Raw genomic sequence first — 22,504 nt, 5'->3', positions numbered from 1 at the left:
ATAGCCTGGGTAACTATAGGCCGGTGAGCTTAACGTCAGTTGATGGAGAGGATTCTTAGGGATAGGATGTATGCGCACTTGGAGCGTTGCGATCTGATTAAGGATACGCAGCATGGCTTTGTCAAGGGGAAGTCTTGCCTTATGAATCTGATAGAATTCTTTGAGGAGGTGACAAAAACAGTTGACGAAGGTCAAGCCGTTGATATCGTCTATTTGGATTTCAGTAAGGCCTTTGACAAAGTCCCTCATGGTGGGTTGGTACAGAAGATTAAAGCTCATGGGATATGTGGTCAGGTATCTAGATGGGTAGAGAACTGGCTTGCAAAGAGGAGTCAGAGAGTAGTAGTGGAGGGGTCTTTTTCTAGCTGGAGGTCTGTCAATGGTGGTGTGCCGCAGGGCTCAGTACTGGGACCTCTTCTCTTTGTAGTGTATATAAATGATCTGGAAGAGGGAGTAGGTGGTGTGATCAGCAAATTTGCTGATGACACCAAGATGGCTGGATTGGCAGGCAATGAGGAGCAGTGTCTGGCAATACAGCAGGATATTGATAGGCTGGTTGATTGGGCAGATACGTGGCAAATGGAGTTTAATCCGGATAAATGTGAGGTGATGCGTTTTGGCCGGAATAATTTAGGGGGAAGTTATACGATAAAGGGTAAGCCCGTAAGGAGTATAGAATTGCAGTGAGACTTGGGGGTGCAAGTGCACAAGTCTTTGAAGGTGGCAGTGCAAGTGGAGAGTGTAGTGAAGAAAGCCTATGGTATGTTAGCCTTTATAGGAAGGGGTATAGAATATAAGAGCTGGAGTCTAATGTTGCAGTTGTACAGAACGTTGGTTAGGCCGCATTTGGAGTACTGCGTCCAGTTCTGGTCGCCCTACTACCGGAAGGACGTGGAGACTCTGGAGAGAGTGCAGAGGAGGTTTACCAGGATGTTGCCTGGTATGGAAGGACTGGGGTATGAGGAAAGATTGAAGAAATTGGGGCTCTTTTCCCTTGAAAGACGCCGACTGAGGGGGGATCTAATAGAGGTATATAAGATTATGAAGGGTATAGATAGAGTAAACAGAGGTAAGCTATTTCCTATAATAGAGACACGTAGGACAAGGGGCCATGGACTAAAGGTGAGGGGGGAGAGGTACAACACAGATATTAGAGGGAGGTTTTTCACACAGAGGGTAGTGGGGGTATGGGATGCTCTGCCAAGTAAGGTGGTGGAGGCAAACACACTAGAGTCCTTTAAAAGTGACTTAGACAGGCACATGACTGAGTTGGAATGGGTGGATATAGGAGAGCCTTTTAAGTAGGGGTCATTAGCACTGGGGCGTCCCTGGTAATGTAAATGGGTATAGTATGATAATAATGTTTTTCTCTTTTCATTCACAGGTTTTAAGTCGGTCCACCTCGTGTCCAACGAGGGACATACACGCGATGGGTCGTACTGGGGCTGCTCTTGGTTGTTCGAGATTGGCCTAGTGCTTCATGTCGTTAGTGTGTGCCTAAACTGGACAAGATACTGGGCAAGACGACAGCTCAGTGGCTATCGCTGATTGCTGTGCAGACACATGGATTTGGGCCGGTGTCTGTGGGAGTTTGCGCATTCTCCCCGTGCTTGCGTGGGTTTTCTCCGGGTGCTCCGGTTTCCTCCCACACCCCAAAGATGTGCTGTTAGGCTGATTGGCAGGAATAAATTGTCCCTAAATCAGTTTCCCTCAATCTGGATGGCCATAAAACATTAGACAGGGGTTGTGGGTAGAGAGGTGGACTGGTGGTGTTGAGATGGCGGCGCGGGCTCGTTGGGCCGAAGGGCCTATTTCCCGGGCTGATTTTGTTCTTTGTTCTTTGTACTTTACTCCAAAAAAATACTCTATTTAATACAACCTTTTATTTTTGCTTAATGTTTGTACATGCTTTTCTTTTATGTTAATCACCAATCTATTTTCATGCTGTATATCCCCTAAACCATCTTTATAGATCTGCTCTGTACTTTCTAAATTCAGCTTGGTCATTTATCCCATTGTTACCTGTGAAACCTTATTCTGTGTAAATTTGCTGCTTCATTTCCCTAATGTAGAAAAATTCACGGGCCTGAATGTCTTATCCATCAGTCACATGCAAACAGTGGGCGTGGAAGCAGGTGTAAAATGTGATTTCATGCTGGCTGGCCAATTAAAACATGTACTGGGAAAGGCTCAGCACTGCCGGGGCAGTGGGAAGAGGGTCGGTGCTGAGAAAAGGGATTGTATGCCAGTTCTTCAAATGTGCTCCCTCAGGGTGACAGCCACTGCTCAGCTGTCTCAGGGAGTTTCAGATCTGTAACAAATAAATTATGATGAAAAAGCTATGCATATACAATAGAAATTTCCTGTCCCACCTGCCACGGAAATTGTAGTGGATGGGACACAGACTAGGCAAAGGTGCATTGACCTCAGGCATGATTTTCCATCCTGGAAAATCCAGCCCATAGTGTCTAACACAAACCTCCATCCCCAGAAACCTTTTTAAATTCTATTTCAGCCCTGAAAATTCATCCCACCCTCAGTTGAAGTTGAAACTAAAACGTAAAGGCTGCCTGGACAATCAGCCTGTCCAAAACTGTAAGAGCAGACGGGCCACATAAACTTGCATTCAGTTGACCCCTTAATGGGCTAAATTGCTTGCTTGGTTGTCGACAGCTGTGCTTCCGACTCCCCCATCAACCGAAATTCTGTACAAGTACGTGATGAAATCAAGATGTAAGCCTGACATCTTTTCATGTAATTTCATGCACTTTTGGGTCAGGCCTGCCCCAGCAACATTATCTTGATGTACTGAAATGAATGGGTCTGCAAAAAGTTCAGCAGATGTGAAAAACACTGTAAGCCACAAATTATTTGGAGCATCAACTAAACTCTAACAAAATGTGGCAAAACGAGTGGATCAATTATTCAGAATGTCTTCTTGCATTATGGGCTCTGTGAAAATACTTTGGCATTCTTACACTTGTCCAGTGGGGTCATTCCGTAACTGAGATAATGTCTGAGCTATTCTTTATCTCCATACCACGCTCACAGATTTCAAACTTCAGATCATTTTAGCCCCTCAGTGGAAATCTGTGCTTCCGATGGGTTAAAACATCTTCTTTTGATGCTAATTTTCTTATGCTCTGACATATTGTAGAGATTAGTTTGATGATTTGACAGAAGATTTTAAACATATGGAAACTTACTTCCTCTGTATTTTTTTTTCCAGGTATCATTTTCCTCACTTGTTTTAACCATTGTCATCTTGGTAATAGTTGTGGTGAGAACTGCAACGCTTGGACCACTCATGTAAGTGTTCTCACTTTCACATGGAGCAAAGCCAATACTAAATAAAAGCTACAATACTGCAGTGGAAAAGTTGTTGTTCAAGGCTTAAATGTGTTTGCATTAAGCCCTGATTCTATAAGTGATACGTGTTCACAAGGTGGGAAAATTTTCTTATCTAAACGCAATTTGATTCAACTCCATTAGTCCCTCCTGTTAAGTAGATGCCATGTCTCTTACGATCTGTTGTATACTATTGTGCTATCCAATACTATTCCTCTAATAGCACGAAACAAGGATACTGCCATTTCCCCATGTGCAATGTGTCAGAAGGTGTACTACCTAACAATTTTTGTCAACTGGTGAATTTATTTTACTTGTGAAAGAACAAAGCAGTTAATCACAGTAAATCACAACATATTTTGTAACAGTGGTTGAAGCATTGAAGATTATCAAACAAGCCACATTCCCAGTTAGTGGGCTAAGGAACTTTTCTGACCAGTAACTCTCCCTTCAGCCCAAATGATACTACAATAAGGGGAGCACTGTTACTCACTGTGTCTCTCCCTTACCTATTCTTCATGATTGATTGAGTACTTGTGTTCATTTTGTTAGTTTCTTTATTAATTATAAAAGGAGCCAATGACTTGATTAGAATCATAGAAACCTACAGTGCAGAAGGAGGCCATTCGGCTCATTGGGCCTGCACTGACAACCATCCCACCCAGACCCTGTCCCCTTAACCCCATGTAGTTACCCTGCTAATCCCATTGACACTAAGGGACAAGTTAGCATGACCAATCAACCCGCACATCTTTGGAATGTGGGAGGAAATTGGAGCAGCTGATTGCAGACATGGGGAGAATGTGCAAACTCAACACAGTCACCAGAGGCCAGAATTGAACCCAGGTCCCTGGCACTGTGAGGCAGCAGTGCTAACCACTATGCCACTGTGCCGCCCCGCTCCCCATATCTGTAAATTGGCCAGTTGTACTTTCAATTAAATTGTTTGCCACCGTACTCAGTGGTGACCTCCTACATTAACCCCTGGTGTCCTCAGATGAATTGGCCATGTTACCATAATGTGTGTGGATGTTTAAGCAGTGTCCAAATAGATTTCTATTGTTTCAATTTCAAGGGCTATTTGGGAGGTGTCAATCAGACTATTTGTTTACCAAGATCTAATTCACTTTCTGCACTTTGCTGCTATATGAATTTATTACCATGAGATTAAAATATAATTTAGTAACCTGACTGGACAAATTTACAGTATCTTTCACATCCTCATGATGTCACAAGCAACTTCATAGATAATGGTGAACATCTGATGTGCGATCACCAGTATCATGTTTCTAATTGTGCTAAGTAATTTATTGTTAGCTTGGCCCCACAGAGAGTGATAAAGTGAATCACCAGTTAGTCCGTGTTTGGTGGTGTTGGGTAAAAAATACATTTTGATCGGCCCCTGGAGAAAAATGCAATGGCACGTTTTTCATTACATGAGCAGGCAGATGTGACTTCAGTTTACTCTTACTGAAAATGTGTCGTCTCCATCACTAAACATGTTGTCATCTCAGAAATCAGTGTCCCTCTCTCCTGGAACTCCAGCTTGAATCCCTCCGATCAAGTTGCTGCTCCTGCCACAGTGTCGACATGGTTCTTATCAAAATCATAAATGATATCCTATGTGGCTGTGAAAGCAGTGGAATATCTCTCCTCTTCTTTCTTGACCTGTCTGCACATTTTGCATGTTTAACATTATTCTCCCCCAACAACGCTTTACTGTGACCGGCTGGATGGGATTGCACCCACCTGATTACATTCTTATCCATTTAAACATAGTTAAACAATCATATGCATTAGCTTCCCCTCCTAATGCGATAGTCTTACCTCAGTGTGCACCGAGGGTATCATTCTAATCCATGTACTGCCTCTCAGCAACTTCATCCAAAAACTGGATATTAGTTTTCACCTATACACTGATGACACCCAGCACTATCTCACCGCCACCAGTCTCCACTCCTCCAAAGTTACTAAATTATCAGGCCACTTGTTTTGATGTCCAGTTGTGGATGCGCAGAAACTTCCTCCAATAAAATATTACAAACACCAAAATCTTGAATACTGTTCAAAATAGGTGGAAACTCTAAACAAGTCACCTTCCAGGTGTCACGTGAACAAGGTTGTTGGTTTCATGTGGCATTATTTGTGTAGACAAGCAAGCAAGATCCAGTACATCAATACCAAAGGCTTTTAACTTCCAAAGTATTGTCTAGGGAACATAATTAATTGTTTATATAACTTGCTTGTAAAGAAAAATAAATGAACATTTGTTTTCATTCATGGGATGTGGGTATGGCCTCTAGGCCAGCATTTATTACTTGTGCCTAATTGCCCATGAGAAGGTGGCGATGAGCTGCCGTCTTGAACCGCTGCAGCCCCTGTGGTCTAGGTACACCCAAAGTGCTGTTAGGGAGAGAGGTCCAGGATTTTGACCCAGCGACTGAGAAGGAATGATGATATATTTCCAAGTCAGGATGGTAAATGGCTTGGAGGAGAATTTCGAGGTGGTGGAGTTTCCAGGTATCTGCTGCTCTTGTCCTTTTAGATGGTCGTGGGTATGAGAGATATTGTCTCGGTGAGTTCTTGCAGTGCGTCTTGTAGATGGTCAACAATACTGCCACTGTGTGCCTGTGGTGGAGGGAGTGAATGTTGGTGAATGGGGTGCCAATCAACTGGGCTGCTTTGTCCTGGATGGTATATATATTGTAGGATTCATATATTGTGTTCTTATATATTGTTATATATTGTAGGATTGCATTCATCCAGGCAATTGGAGAGTATTCAATTACACTCCTGACTTATGCCTTGTAGATAGTGCACAGGCTTTGGGGAGTGAGGAGGTGAGTTAGTCACCACAGGATTCCTAGCTTCTAATCTGGTCTTGGAACCACATATTTATAAGATTAGTCCAATTCAGTTTTTCGTCAATAATGACCCCCAGAATGTAGTGGGGGATTCAGCGATGGTAGTACCATTAAATGTCAAGAAGCAATGATTAGATTCTGTCTTGTTGCAGATAGCTATTGCCTGGCACTTGTGCGGCCTGAATGTTATTTGCCACTTGTCAGCCAAAGGTTGGATATCGTCCAGATTCATCCATTTGAACATGAACTGTTTCAATGTCTGAGAAGTCATGAATGGTGCTGAACATTGTGCAGTCATCAGCGAGCATCCCCACTTATTTATACAAAAAAAAACTATCTATGCAAGTAACATGTCACATACATGTTTTTAGGTGTATTTTTATATTTATAATTTATTTACCTATCCCTTGTGGTATTAAAAATGTGGAGTTAACACCATGACTAAGGTTTTCCGGTCCCATCCATGGCAGGAATCAGCACAGGTGGGAGGGAAATGTGATGGACCAGCCAAAGGTCCATTGGCTTTGGGTGAGAATTTACAGCCCTGCAACAGATGGGACTGGAAAATCCCAGCTGCGGGGCGGAATTTTCCATTTCTCGCTGGATGAGGCAAGAAGGCCAGCGTGTAGCTTGCAAGCCGTACAGATCATTCAGCGCTCTGTGCAGAAAGGCTCTGAAGGTGTGGCTCACACCATCACGTTGGCAGAGCAAGGCTGGAAAAAGCTGGCAGCTAGGAATCCCAAGATTGCATGTCCTTTTTAAAAGCTGCTTCGTTGTATAGGGTTAAAGTTTGGTTTAATTTCTCCACAACCTCGTGATTGTGGGGGTTTTGGTGAAGTTACCTATTAAAGATGTTGATTTTCTGTTGGGAATTAACTTAGCTATTGGTAGGATATATTGTCATCTCCTATTATTTCAGAGAAGCGTGGTGTAGCTGCAAAAACTGAATGTACAAGATAAATCGAGCGATGTACAAAAATCCACAATTGTCTATAATCTTGCTGTCTAAATTTTTCAAAGGATGATGTGCCCAAAGAGTCAGACATTCAAAATGCTACTGTTAAAAGGACATTGGAGTATCAGATTGAAAGCAAAGGATTGATGGCAGCTGGAAACAAATTCAAATTGTCTGAATTAAAAATGGATGCAAAGTCTGAGCAAAAGGTGACAAAGCAGATAGCGACAGCATTCAAAGCTAGTGAAGAAACAAAGGAAAGAAGTATTTTGAAATGAAATGGCTCAGCTGCAACCAATTCTGATATGGTAGAGGTGTGATGAAGGAAACGTGTCCTGAATGTATGAAAAAGCTAAAAAATAACTAAAAAAAGCTGGTGCTGAATGGGGACGTTGGAAAGCAAAAATATTTCTTATACAGTTGTGAATGGACTAGAAAGGAGCATCAAAACCTTCTTGTCTGATCACCAACATATAAAAAAACTTAACAAAATTCTTAAAGTGGTTAAAGAGGATTTTGCTCAACAGAAGAATTATCTGTTTGCACAAAATGAGGCAGTGTTTAACTTGCAGTTGCTGGAGTAGAACACTGAAGGTTTAAAGGTAAAAGAAATCCTGAATTTGAACAAGATGAGGATGATTCAGATGTACGGCTGGTTGGGAGTTTCTTTAAAGACTTGGAGATTTAAGAAAATTAGGAAACATGGAAGGAAATGAAAAGCAGGAATAACAACCTGAACAGATGATGTTAAAAAATCAACACCCTGATAACAATATTGTGCGAAACAAAGTTAAGCAGACCAAACCAAGGACATGGAAAAGCTATAAAACTGTATAAAATGAGAAAAAAAATCTTCTGTGATGAATGATAGAAAGCAAAGCCACCGGTAGTAAAGTGCATTCTCATTTCAAAGAGAGTTGGAACCCAGAGAGTTCACATAAACTGAACTTCAAATCATTACTATCACATGCAGTTGCTTGTTAAAGATTAAGCCAAAAAAATGTTAATGGTGAAGTGTGACAGAAGGGGAAAGAATGTTACTTGTAGCATGAGTAATAAATTGGTCATTAAAGTGTTTACAATGCTTATTTTTGTAATGTTGTAGAAAAATAATAATTTCATTTTTAGGGAGGATATTATGAATGCTGGTCTATATCAGATGGTCTCATTTAATTCAAGTGGAATAGTTGGGAGAGGGAAATGGAACCTTCTATTAAACTTAAACTGCCTGGACGCATCCATGTGATCTGCATGTTACAGAGACAGCTACTCAAATTGAAAGCTATTCAGTCAGATGCAAATTTTAACAGCCAGACACAAAAAGCGAGGCAGCTGGTTATGCCGTTCCCCAGCCTCATCTGCTCTCAGGGTCAGTCAAATCAAGAAATCTGGGGATAGTTCCAAAGTTCCAAGGAAGTTTCACCTTGGTGGAACAGGAAGAGATCCTTATAAAGCTGGAGTGAGCTTTTAAATACAAAACTCTATTTCTCCTGAGATTGTCATGTAACATATTTCAGTTGCTTTATGTTAAGGGAAGTACTTTTTCCTCTAGTTTAGTGTATTATTTGGCTACTAAGTATTGTTACTCTATTTCGATTTTAGTGTGTTTGTTACAGTAAAAGTCTTATATGTGAAATCTTGGCCTGAGTCTTCCACAGAGCAGCAATCATTATCAGGTTGCCCTCCCCTCAAGCTTTTCCACACTGTGACACTACTTTCCATCTCCTGCTGGACCTTCTGAGTCCAGCATCTCCAAAAATGCAGAGAAAATTTCCTCAGAGAGCTCCATCAGAGCGCTGTAGTTTGGAGAGGGATGATATAAACCTCCTTTATACCGCAATAGTTGTTGTCTGGCAAGTTTAAATATCCAGTGTGAATATAAGTGAATGGGTGAATGAATGAATATTAGTGAATGAATGAGTGCATGAACGAATGAATGGGTGATTGGATAATTGAGTGAACAATAGGGTGGTATGATGGCTAGGTGTGTGAGGTAAGTGGGTGGGATGAGTGATGTAAATTGGTAGAGTAACAGGTGGGTTGGGCAGCAGGAGCTCAGCTGGTAGGAGCTAGGGTGGCAGTTTGGTGAGGTGGCAGATGGGTGAGGTGACAGGTAGCTCAGAAGGGAGTCAGGGATGTGGTTAGGTCAGAAGCAACAGTCAGGTCGGGAAGCATTAGTTGGTGTTTGCAGGGGGTGTGTTTGATGGTTGGGGCATAGTCAGTACAATAGGGGAATGTCATTGCAGGGGAAGATGACAGGGTGTGATTAGGGTGTGTGATTAATTAGGGGGTGAGATCTGTAATTACTCAAGCAATAGGCTAGGAATTATCTGCTTAACATTTCCTGGATAACTATTCAAGTAAGTAAATTGGAACTGTCCAAATTCTCCGACTCTGAGGCAGGAACTTCCCTGCTCCCGGACTTTTCATGGAATCGCCCATCAGAAGTTCATACTTCCTGGTCAATTCCCACATGAGATCAGCACAATGGGATTTCTGGGAGGCTCCAGTATGCACCTTGGAACATATGTTTAGTCTCTGATGATCCACAGATCAAAGATCTGGGTCCTTGTTGAGAGATCCTCGAGTCAGTCATTAGGATGTTCCTCTCTCTTGATTAAAAATTAAAATCTATTGTGACCATATTTCAGCCATAGTTCTGAATTAACAGTACTATATTGCAAGGGGACAAAATTGTTATCATATGAAAATAAGGTTACAATAGGTTGAAGAAAATATGTTGATATTTGAATGATCTCACATTCTAAATACAGGAGAAATAACACTTCTAATGCGTCCTTGACTTTATCTCTGACTTTAAAAGTAGCACTAGGCTTTGTTTTGCTAAAAAGCAGCAAGCTTATTACTGATGGAAAATCTGTTGCCTTCCAATTCCACTTTCTTCCATTAGTCATTTGGGCAAATATATTTGCAGAGCAGTCATTAATCATAGCAAAAGCTATTTGGGTTTCATGAACCCTATTTTATTAGCAGAAAAGTCTAATTGACTCTTGGTGAGTAGGAGTAAGCTTATTTATTGAGGCGTTGTTTGGCAAGCATTCTTTCGTTGGCAAAAGCAAAGAGCTAAAAGATCTTTGCATTCATTTCACTGACATTTAAATCATTATGTAGTTCATTAAATTAAAGGTTCTCCACATGCTTTTTCATGAAGACAGTGCCACTTTAAAAGACTAATGCTTCTTGGGGATAAATATATAAAATTGTACTGTCACATTTTAGGTTTGTCAAACAGCAAGGTTGTGATATATATGTGTGGTCATAATGCAAACCAATTATTGGTGGAACAGGTTTTTGCTACTAGAGCCTATGAGGAAGCACATATAAGGGGGTGAACACGTTGGCACTGTGGTTAGCACTGCAGCCTCACAGCATCAGGGACATGGGTTCAATTCTCGGCTTAGGTCACAGTCTGTGTGGAGTCCACACATTCTCCTCGTGTCTGCATGGGTTTCCTCCGGGTGCTCTGGTTTCCTCCCACAGTCCAAAGGCGTGCGGGTTAGGTGGATTGGCCATGTTAAATTGCCCCTTAAGTGTCAGGCAAGGTAAATATGTGGGGTTAGAGAGGTAGGGCCTGAGTGGGATTGTGGTCAATGCAGACTTGATGGGCCAAATGGCCTCCTTCAGTACTGTAGAGATTCTATGGTTCTGTGAACAACTGGAGCAAAAGTATTAGTTGTGTTAGCTGGCAGTTTTTCTGTTATTTAAGGTTTCCTCCCCTGTGAAAAAAATAATTTGTTAGCACAATATTCTCCCTTTGTTTTCATATCCACAACTTAACATAATTAAAGTTTCAATAAATTTCCTACTAGCTCCCATTATTCCATAATTATCACAGACTCAGTGATGAGTAGCACTTGAAAGAAGCCAGAGAATCATCACTGCAGTGTTGTAATTTTATCTCTGACCCAGTTCCTTTCCAAAGGTATATTCCTACTTAAAGTATAGGATTGTTGAATTTAGCCTTGTATTTCCAGGAAAAGTAATGCCCCCAGCAATACCCCTTGGCATAAGTTGGCAACAAACTGTGCTGGGGCAGGGACGGGGGAGCCCCATGGTGGGGAGAGGGTTTATGTATTTGTGGTGGGTGGCCGGAGTGTACAGGGACGCAAGGGATGGCAGAAGATCCCCTATTCTGCAATGGTCTTTGATGCTAGATCAGTTCATCTTAAGTCAAAGATTGATAGTTTTTGTGAATGAAATTAAGATGTTAAGAGATACAAGGCAATTGTGGATTTATGGAATTACGTTGCAGATCAGGCAGGCTCACTGAATGATGGGAAGACCAGAGAGGCTAAATGGCTTAATCCTGTTCCTATGTTTCTATTCACATGTGTAGTTCCTTAGGGATCCCAGAATTGCTGGTTTAACATATGATACAGCAAGAATAACTGTAACAATAGTCTACAATGATATTGCATGCTGAATTCTCCTCCAACTGGTAAACTGGCAAGATCTTTCACTGGGAAAGTTTTTTTGATAGGTTTTCTATAAAGAAGGGAAATTGAGTTCTTTTGCAGCCTTTAAAATGCTTCAGCCAAAATGATAGAAGCACTCTCTGATTGTCAGGGAGGGGAATAGCTGTAATATCTGAAGCATTTGCAAGTGTATCCAGATGTGTTGAAAGGGCTGCAGTTGCAAAAGCCACCAGATTCTCAGACGGTTCTCAGGAGATGTTGCTGGCTCAAATAATTGCCAGAAGACACTGGAAATAGGAAGGTCCATAAGATAGTGATAAAGGCTATTTGTCTCTCCTGCTCCTTTCCAATCGATGAATCTGCATCACCCTGAGAGCTGTTGCAATGGAAGAAGTTTGACCAAGGTAAGTCAAGACACCAATGCCAATAAACATGCAGTTTTCACTTTCTCACTCAACATGTTTTCTTCTTTATTCTTTCATTGGATATGGGTGTCTCTGGCAAAGCTAACATGTGTTGTCCATCTCTAATTAACCTTGAACTGAGTGGCTTAGTAGGTCATTTCAAAAGACAATTAAGAGTCAACCACATTGCTGTGGATCTGGGGTTTCATGATCCCGACATCATCCAAACCAGGTATGGAAGGCAGATTGTCTTCACTAAGGGACATTATTGAACCAGATGGGTTCATGTAACCATTTCCGAAACCAGAGGTGGGATTTTCCAGCACCACCAGCAGCAGGATCATCGGAAATAGAAACACAGAAAATAAAAGCAGAAGTAGACCATTCGGCCCTTAAGCCTGCTCCATCATTCATTTCGATCATGACTGTTCATCAAATTCAATACCCTGATCCCAACTTCCCCCCATATCCCTTGATCCCTTTAGCCCTAAGACAACACCTTGGGAATGGCAAGACCAAAACAACAAGCCCAGCTTTCAATTCCATATTTTTATAATTGAGTTTCAATTCCACCAGCTAATGTGGCAGTGATTGAATGATTGGCCCCAGAGCTTTAGCTGGACTATTAGTCCTGTGGTATTACCACTGTGCTACTGCCTTTGCATCTGGGTGCCAGACAAATTCAGCTCTGCAAAGGGAGACCTCTGCACCTCCTGAAGCCATCTTCCTTCCTCAACACTACTCTGACGACTCATACAGCCTGCTCCAAAGGCCTCTCCATGGAGTGAATTTTTCTGCTCCGCCCGTCACAGGAATCGTAGCGGGTGAGGGGTGGACCATGGAAAGGTTCGTTGACCTCAGGTATTATCTTTCCTTCTTCGCCAGGAAATAGGTGACTTACAATCAAAACTACAGAAGTATGAACAAGGTAGAAGCAACAGCAATGAAAACCCTGAGGGTGTGTGAAGAGGAGACGTTGTAAATTGCATACAGGCAGGCTTGAAAACGTATGGGGAATGGTGAGGTTGCTCACAGTGGCAACGGAAGCTTGAAAATGCTGCCTGTCGTGTCTCCTTGATGCGCTTTCTTAAAGTATTGAAATGCCCTTATAATTATTTAGCCACTATTCCTTCCAGGAATTTATCATTATTGGAAAAATTTGACCATGATGTCAACCAACTTGATTCTACTACTGCAGAATTTGCTGTCAGATAGAAAGCAACAACTGTGCTACTTCCTCACCAACTACATCATGTCAAACAACTTGTGCAAACACTAGCACAGAGACACCCACACAGGGGGAAGTAGCCAGTGAAGAAGAAAACTTATCATCGGATAAGGCATTAACCACTGTGGGCATGAGATGCTGGACGTGCTTTTTCATGTGAGTCAGACAATTAGCTGACTAAGCAAGAAATGATGAAAGATTGTGAAAAGCATATTTTACTTGGAAGAATTTTAATATTATTAATAAACTCCAAAATAGATATTGACATTCCTGGTACCATACCTGAAAATATAGTCAAGATTAAAGTGGATCACAACTTGTAGTTATTTTTGACTTTCGTTCTCAGCTCAAAACTTCTTCCTGATCTACCATTTAAATCAACGGGATCTTTCCACGGCATGTATCATAGTTGATTACATGTCACTTTCATTGTCTTTCCTCCAGTATCCAGCTGTATGAGACTGCATTCGTGATGACACCACTTCTACTCATCCAGAAGCAGTCAAACATCCCAAACGGGATTCTCAACTTTACATTAGAAATCCCCTAGTCTTATTGAACTTCTTGTTTCCATCATTGTTCTGTTGCCCTTCTGTGACATCCATGTGCAGACATAACATAAACTTACGTGTATTTGAGTTGGTTAACTAACTTTCTTCCTCCTTCTTTCTATCACTTCCCTTCCTCCAATACGGAGGAATCATAACTTCCTTTAGCTGAACATCAGGTAGACTGAAGCTATTCTTCTTTAGTGAACTCAGTCTTATTGGGCAGTATTTTACCATTTTTAATCTAAGCGTCAGGCGGGCATGGAACTGGCAGAATTCCAGATCTGTCTTTTGTGTGTGTTTTTAGGTCCCCCCCCCACCCCTCCATACACACTGGCTGCAGAAGCCTGTGGGTGAGGCTTAACGCTTTGAAAAGCCTGCAGAGGGAAGTAGTGTGCATGTGCAGGCTTCTGATGCTGCACGTGCGCATTAACAATAGCAGGGGTCTGACAGACAAAAAGGAAGCTGTCAGGCCCCTGCTACTGCAGGCTGCTTGAAGCAGTTCCCCTCTTGCAATCATGGGGCCCATAGACATACATGCAGCCCCTGCCACCCAGACCAAGCGCGGACTTCCTCCCTCTCCCACCGATCGCAGCCCTACTGCCCTCCCCCCACCAATCACTGCAGAATGGCAATGGGACCCTCCCCCATTAACCCTCCCTCTGATTCATCCCCCCATTAGTCCTGCCCCCTGGCATTGCCTGGAGGGCATTTTCCAGGTGCCTGGTGGGCTTTACCCAAATGCCAGATTGTTTTGTCCAGGTGCCAGGGTGGCAATGCCAGTCTGGCACTGCCCATGGAGTTCCCCTCTTGCCCTTGGCCTCCTCGGGGTGCCTCAATGGCCTCTGGTTCCACCAGCGAGACCAAGTCGACTGCTCCCCATTGATGGGGATCATGGTGCTGGTCGTGAAAACCAGCACCATTTACACTAATTGCTTTATGTCCACTTTACCATCATGTCACCGAAACCAGGCACAACACAATGGTTAAATCCTGGCCATTCTACATGAGCACGAATGATCAAAAAGACATATTTCAGATCATCACAGATTTTGATGCGCACTTACTTTAGGCATTCCTCATCTTGTTGATCTGCTGTGATGTTTATTTCCTCCATCTCCTTGTACAGTGCATTATTTAAGCCTTTATGTACAGCAAATTCTGCTCTGTGTGGGTTTCCTCCAGGTGCACAGATTTCCTCCCACAGTGTAAAGATGTGCAGGTTAGGTGGATTGACCGTGCTAGATTTCCCCTTTGTGTCCCAAAATGTATAGGTTGAGGGGGTGAGTGAGATAAATGCATGGGATTATGGGATTTGGGGGAGGGGTGGTGAGTGGCTGGGCCTGGGTAAGATGCTCTGTCAGCAAGTCAAAGCAGACTTGATGGGCTGAATGGCCTCCTTCTGCACTGTAGGGATTCTATGTACTTAGAAATTGATTCCTTAACCCTTTCATATCATTGCATGGACCTTCTCATGACTTTCAATCCTAGCCTTCTGTCACTCTACAGTTCCTATTGTGCTTCAGCATTCCATTCCTTCTATTCCTGGCCTGGGAATTCTTGTACCTCACATGTGTTATAAAAATATAAGTTGTTGTTGCAGTGTCTCCCTCTGAAAGACATTACAATATCGTCATTGATAGTAGGTAGGTCTGCACCATCCATGGCTAACTGAAAGACGTACATTGTCAGAGCTGCCAGATGTCAGACATGATTTATATTGAAAGAAAACGGACAGAATGTACTTGCTTTTGGTTTTACTGTTCATTCTAACATGCAGCTATTTGCTGAGTGCCTCAGCGCTTATATTTTAAGTAAACCCAGATACAAAATAAAATAAATCACAGTGGTTTGGTGAGACACCAGTGCTGCATTTCTAGAGTATGGGTGGGAAAAATAATTAAAAATTGATGTGGGAGAAAACATTGTTTACAACATTACTTGTAGGCCTAGCAAAATTGAGGAAGCAAAACCTTCAGGGAGGAGGCACTAATTTAAGCCATGCAAAGATGACGAAAATTTTAAAATGTTATATGTCAGCGGCTCGATTTAAGTAGGAGGATGGAGAATGTCAATCTTTTCATGCTTAAAAGCTTTACAATTACAGTAACTTCTCAGAAATGGTTCAGAAGCCTTTGCATTTTCTGAATAACATTAATTATAAAGGACATTTATACACTCTGCTTTCTGTGGTTTTTGTTTTAGATGACATCAGCTTAGCTAACTAGTGAATAAATGTTGTTCCATAATTGATTTTTTTTTGTGTTTCTTTGAAAATCGTTTGATATCGAGGAAAAACTGAAATTTCTAAAACACAACGACAGCAAAAAAAAGTTTATTTAATGTGGCGACCAGACCACATGCAAGAAGTTTTAAAATATGTTTTCTTTTTATTAAGTATATTGCAATAAGTAAATCATCTTTGCTTCCTGACATGTTATTTTACCTCCCTGCTAAAAATCTCTGGAATTAATATGTGGAAAAGAGAGCTTCATCCTGGTGATCTTTTGTAACCATGGCAACGGTATCTAGCCAACAGTTCTGTGTGGAGTATGATGTAAAATGCAGATTTGAATTTTCAGTTGGCAGGCAACACCTCTTCATAAGTGAGAGAAAAAATGGTCTATTATCGAAGATGAAATGGAACTCCATTTTAAGGTTTTAAATCTTGCAAGATCAGCAATATAGCCTGGAATGTCTGGAAGAATTATTTGTTAATATTTAATATTGGTATTTGTGTTCACTGAAGTCACGGATGCTATGATTTGATTTTTTTTTATTAAAAGACGCAGAGGTCAACAAACAGCAGGTCCCTGGTGCCTTCCAATTGGCTGAATGCATATCAGGCACACATGTCCCAGACTGCATTTGATTTTCTCCTTCAATCACACAGAAAAGATTGCAATTGGGAGGCGGGGGGGAATTAAGAAAATGGCATAGACATTAACTCAAATACTTAGTGTCTCTTTTTGCAACAGAAAACACAAAAAAAACTGACTGGAAATTGTGGGGAACCAACTGTCTAATGTGAGTGAGGGACTGAAAGTCATTAATTTTAGTGAAATAAAGTGCTGGAGAAAGTAACAGGACTGAAAGCCATTAAATCCCCTGGGCCTGCTAGCAAACAACCTGGGCTTTAAAAGGAGATGGCTGCATGTGACCACTAATTCATTTTTGCATCGAGACCCAACTTGTTCACTATCAGCTGCTGCATTAAAGAGGTGACAGATGCCCTTTATGGCAAAATTGTGGGAGGAGTTCATTGTGTTATCTCTGATCTGATAGAAGCAGGCAGGACTTGTTTGTGGTATTTCCAGGATAGACAGTTACCCCATGTTGCTTTTTGTGCCTTTGCCAGTGTTGTGTCCAAGGGCGTCTTGGTGGATTATACATGTCCCCCCACCTCCCACATTCCACCACGACCTCACTTTCAAACCGCTGGCAGGGGAACATAAAATCCAGAACCATGGATTTAGTTATTGCAAATTAAATAAAACATTATCTCATGCAAGATATTAAAGTCAGAAAATTCAAAATTTACCTAATCAAGCTGTGAATTATGATTTGTAGAAAAATTTCTTTAGTTTATAACTAGTTTTGAACTGAAATGCGAAGTAAGTTCTGTTCTCATCACTTTCACATCAGAAGGTTATAGAGTCAGATTTCACCAATGTTTTTTTTAATTCTTTCATGGGACAGCGCTGGGATTGGCCAGAATTTATTGCTTATCCCTAGTTGCCCTTGAGAAGGTGGTGGTGAGCTGCCTTTTTTTCAGAATTTTAGAACTGAGAATCCCTACAGAGCAGAAGGAGGCCATTCGGCCCATCGAGCCTGCACTGACAACAATCCCATTCAGGCCCTATCCCGTAATACCACATATTTATCCTGCCAATCCCCCAAAACAGTGCAATTTAGCAAGGCCAAGCCACTTAACCTGCCCATCTTTGGACTGTGGGAGAAAACCAAAGCACCCAGAGGGAACTTACGCAGATGTGGGGAGAATGTACAAACTCCACACAGACAGTCACCCAAGGCTGGAATTGAACCCGAGTTCCTGATGCTATTAGCAGCAGTGCTAACCACTGTGCCACCCTGCCACTCCTTCCTGAAATACTGCAGTGGGTTGACCCACAATGCCATTAGGGAAGGAATTCCAGGATTTTAACACAGCAACTGTGAAGGACTGGTCATATATTTTCAAGTCAGGATGATGATTGTCTTGAAGGGGAACTTGCAGGTGGTGGTGTTCCCATGTATCTACTGCCCTTGTCCTTTGAGATGGAAGTACTTCTGGGTTTGGGAGGTGCTATCTAAGGATCTTTGGTAAATTGCTGCAGTGCATCTTGTAGACAGTACACATTGCTACTACGGAGCATTGGTCGTGGGAGGAATGGATATTTGTCGATGTGGTGCCAATCAAGCAGGCTACTTTTTCCTGGATAGTGTCAAGCTTCTTGAGTGTTGTTGGAACTGCACTCATCCAGGGCAAGTGGGGAGTTTTCCATCACACTCCTGACTTGTGCCTTGTAGTTGGTGGACAGGCTTTGAGGAATCACCTGCTCTTGTTGCCACTGTATTTATGTGGTGAGTCCAGTTGAGTTTCAGATCAATGGTAAACCCAAAGTTGTTGGAAGTGGAGGAATTCAGTGATGGCAACACCATTGAATGAAGGGGTGGCGTTAAATTGTCTTTTATTGGTGATGGTCATTGCCATGCATTTTTGTGGCATAAATGTTACTGCCACTTGTCAGCCCAAGCCTGTGTATTTCCCAGATCTTGTTGCATTTGAACATGGACAGTTTCAGTATCTAGGAGTGATGAGTAGTGCTGTACATTGTGCAATCGTTAGTGAACATCCCCAGTTCTGACCTTATGACGGAGAGAAGATCATTGATGAAGCAGCTGAAGATGGTTGGGCCTAGGACACTGCCATAAGGGATTGTTTTACAATACCATGGGTTAAAAATCTATTTGACATTGCAAAATAGAAATTACCATGAGCAAATGAATTTGTAGCAGCAAAATGAAATATATCTATTGAATTTTTATTTTGTTCCATTCTGTATTGGGGGAGAATTGCCAAAAATGTATGTTATTAAAGTAGCTATATCCCAATCAATCAGGGACCCCTGAAATATGTTCTCTGATTCCGTCAGTATTGGCATAGAATCAACGTTTCCATTAAGAAGTTATATCACTCATAATGCTGATCGAATGCTTAATTTATTGCAAGATTCTGTAATCATATTGCCAATGCAATGAAGAAAATTTGGATGTCACTGCAGCACAGTGTCCTTTGAAATCCTGTATTTTCCATTACTAAAGAAGCAGCTATTCTAAGGTAGCAATGAAGAACATTAGCATTGCAGTTTGCAATCAATTTTGATAACCATATCATGGGCAGAATCTTATGCCCCCCTCACCCTATTGGCAGGTTTGAAAGTAAGGAGGGTTTCATAAAATTGAGTGCAGGCCTGTTGCCATCTCCATGCCTGCCTTGGCCAGTCCCCATTTTATGGGTGGCCAGGCAGTGGAGGCGATGGGAGACTCCTGCCCTTGAGCCAATAAGGACCCTTAAGTAGCCAACTAATGGCAACTTAGGTGCCTCACTCTGCCCGCATTGTTTTTTAACCCACAGTATGGGCAGGCCCCCCCCATCTGTGTATTCTGGCAGCTTTTATTAGTCAGGCTGATGTTGGGCAAGGTTGAGGGTGACCTCCCTAGGGTGTCCTCTATACCCATTGGAGGCACCCCCCAAAAGGCCAAACCTCCCCCCTTTATCCTTTCCCTGACCTCTCAAACCCATTCCCCCACTCAATTTTCTGGGGCAAGATAGCTAGACGCTGATATCACAACAGATTTACAAGCGTCCATTTACTCCTCTTTGTTGGGGACTTTCTATAGCCCCAGTAAGACCAGGACTTGAACCTGAGCCTGCTGGGACTACAGAACTCCTGGCCACTATCTAAAGCAAGACTTATAGAACTCCTACTGTGCAGAAGGTGGCCATTTAGCCCATCAAGTCTGCACCAACTCTCTGACAGAGTATCTTAGCCAGAACTTGTCCCTGCCCTATCCTCGCAATTTCCATTTACCATGGTTATTTGGCAGCACGATGGCACAGTGGTTAGCACTGCTGCCTCACAGTGCCAGGGACTTGGGTTTGATTCCCACCTTGGGTCATTGTCTGTGGGGAGTCTGCATATTCTCCCCATGTCTGCGTGGGTTTTCTCTGGGTGCTCCAGTTTCCTCCCACAGTCCGAAACATGTGCTGGTTAGGTGCATTGGCCACGCTAAATTCTTCCTCAGTGTACCCGAACAGGCACCAGTGTGTGGCGACTAGGGGATTTTCACAGTAACTTCTTCGCAGTGTTAATGTAAGCCTACTAGTGACAAATAAATAGATAAACTTAAACTTAATCCACCTAATCTACACATTTTGGGACACTAAGGGGCAATTTACCATGGCCAATCCACCTACCCATTTGTTTCCCAGATGAGGCAAAAGTCTTACCCTTAGCCAAGTAACACCACATTGAGTTTTAAAATGTTATGGGGCAACCACTATCATTGGTGATGCATTCCATGTTGATTCTTTGGGTGACAAGGTAAAAACCTCACCATCTGAAAAATCCTTCCCCATGTCATTCAGAATAGGATCACAGCTGTGAATAGCTGTGATGAGGCCTGCCATAAGTGTATGTTTTACATGGCCATGTTTGGTGCAGAGGTCCGCTGCCCAGGGGACCTCCGCACCATACATTTTAAAATCAGATGCAGAAGCTCACTTCCTGATGTGAAGTGTCCTGGGTCTTGCATTGAGACAAATTGCTATTTTGTGAAGCATGTATAAATGTCATTAAACTCATAAAAATAATGTGTTACAATACTTGAAAACTTTTGAAATGAGATGAGTCCCCAGTGACTATTGGAAATGACCGAAGGACACCTTCTAAGATGTTTACCGGAACAAAGAGACTGAAATAATAATAGAATAAAAACTGCTTAACAGGTAACTAAAGGATATTTTCTCATTAACTAATTGATACATGTTTTTATGCTTCGAGCAGAATGTAGTCTTAAAGATTAAGCTTCAAACTCCTCCCTGGCTTTCATTAGGCTCCCTTCTCCCTGACACACCAGGTGAAGTCTTTCAGTGTCATTTAAAAATTACTTCACTTAATCTTTTGATTATTCTCAAAACAAATTCCACAATAAAGGCACATCTGAATTGTGCCTTACTCCTTATATTCCCTAATATTCCTTTCCTTCAAATAGAGAACCAGTTCTCACTAGCATCTTGCTTGATTACCAGGATAGAAACTGCCTTTTCCTTCTGCTCTTGACAGCAGTGACTGTTTCTGTCTCTATGTCATTGTGTCCAGAAAAATACTTATCCCTCCTTTGCTTCAAGATGTGAAACTTTGTCAACTGATTTTCAATAGGTTTTGGTTACAGGTCTCATGGACCTGTCTCTGGACAGAGTTTGGTATGATCACCATCGTTAATTCACCTAAAGACATTTTTAAACATAACTGTCTTGTAAAATCCTGCATTTGCGTTTTCCCCTAAAATTGGAAAAAAACATTATCGTAGAAATAATTCTTCATGACATTATCAAAAATGACAACTTACAACATTGTGAATGTTTTAACAACTTGCTTATGACTCACAGGACGGATAACATTCTTTATTCTTTTTCACAGTTAAACATTAAACATATGATATTTGCAACACCATAAGCCTTCACTCATAGTAATCAATTGCATGTGACAATTAAGATTTAAAGTTCAGCTTGCATGACTTTCTGGAAGCCCAACTCTTCTGCAAACTAGAATCTATTTTACTGTTTGTTGATTCACATTACTTTCCATCTCTGAAAAAGATCTTCTTTTTCATTTTGTGTAATCTGCTCGATGTCTCCATGATGGCAATCTTACCATTGCGCCTGTCGGCTGATGGATGAGATGAGCCAGTAAGATTGTGCGAGAGCCAGGAAATCAGGTCAGCATCTGATTTCTTGCATCTCACAACCTCACTGGGTATCTGGCAAGGTCAACCTCTGGCATGAGGCTAATTAAAATATTTAAATTGGATTTACATATTTTTAGCATGTGATTAGCAAGCCTGGGACATGATCGTTCATCTCACTTGCCTCTGTGACCTCACTAGGAGAGGCTGTCTGTGGTGGCAATCACATCTGGTCCCCATTCGGTAGAATCAGAGGCCATCGAGGCTCACGGGAAGGTCCTGGGCAAGGAGGTGCACCTTGGGCAATGCCAGCCTGGTAATCTGTCACTGCTCACCAGACACCGGGCAGTGCCTAGGAGGTGAGGCCATCTGGTGGCATGTCCTTCTGGGGGCGAGACCTACTTGGGGGGCCGGTCAATGGAGAAGCAGTGGGGAGGGAGGGGGACCTGCTGCCACTTTGGGAGGATGGGTGATCGGTCTGGGGTGTAGGGGTGATATTTTTGAGCAGGGTAGAGCTGATTGGCTGTGGGCAGCCACGATAGCTGGGGAGGGTTGCTGGGTCAAGACTGGCTGCAGCAGCAGAGGCCTGACAGGTTTCATCTTCAGGGATGTTTATATTTTATTACTATCAAGTTTCAAATACATCTCTTATACATTAATTCTGACTGAAATTTGTGGCATATTGTGGAAGCAGATAAATGGAAGACTTTTAGTCATCATTATCTGAGCTGTAACACTTTAGCTTGCAGC

General features: G+C 42.2%; 1 protein-coding gene across 1 annotated transcript in view; it reads left to right on the top strand.

The window, feature by feature from the left end:
- Nucleotides 1–22,504, top strand: part of slc38a11 (solute carrier family 38 member 11) — a 59,589-nt gene that overhangs the window by 17,218 nt on the left and 19,867 nt on the right. Inside the window, exon 5 of the mRNA XM_080198259.1 lies at nt 3,230–3,309. Within this exon, the coding sequence (XP_080054385.1) occupies nt 3,230–3,309 (80 nt within the window). The remainder of the gene's footprint in view (nt 1–3,229; nt 3,310–22,504) is intronic.

Source organism: Carcharhinus amblyrhynchos, chromosome 11 (genome assembly GCF_965287045.1).
Source record: "Carcharhinus amblyrhynchos chromosome 11, sCarAmb.v2.hapA, whole genome shotgun sequence".
Lineage (NCBI taxonomy): Eukaryota > Metazoa > Chordata > Chondrichthyes > Carcharhiniformes > Carcharhinidae > Carcharhinus > Carcharhinus amblyrhynchos.
This window is presented reverse-complemented; position numbering and strand designations above follow the sequence as displayed.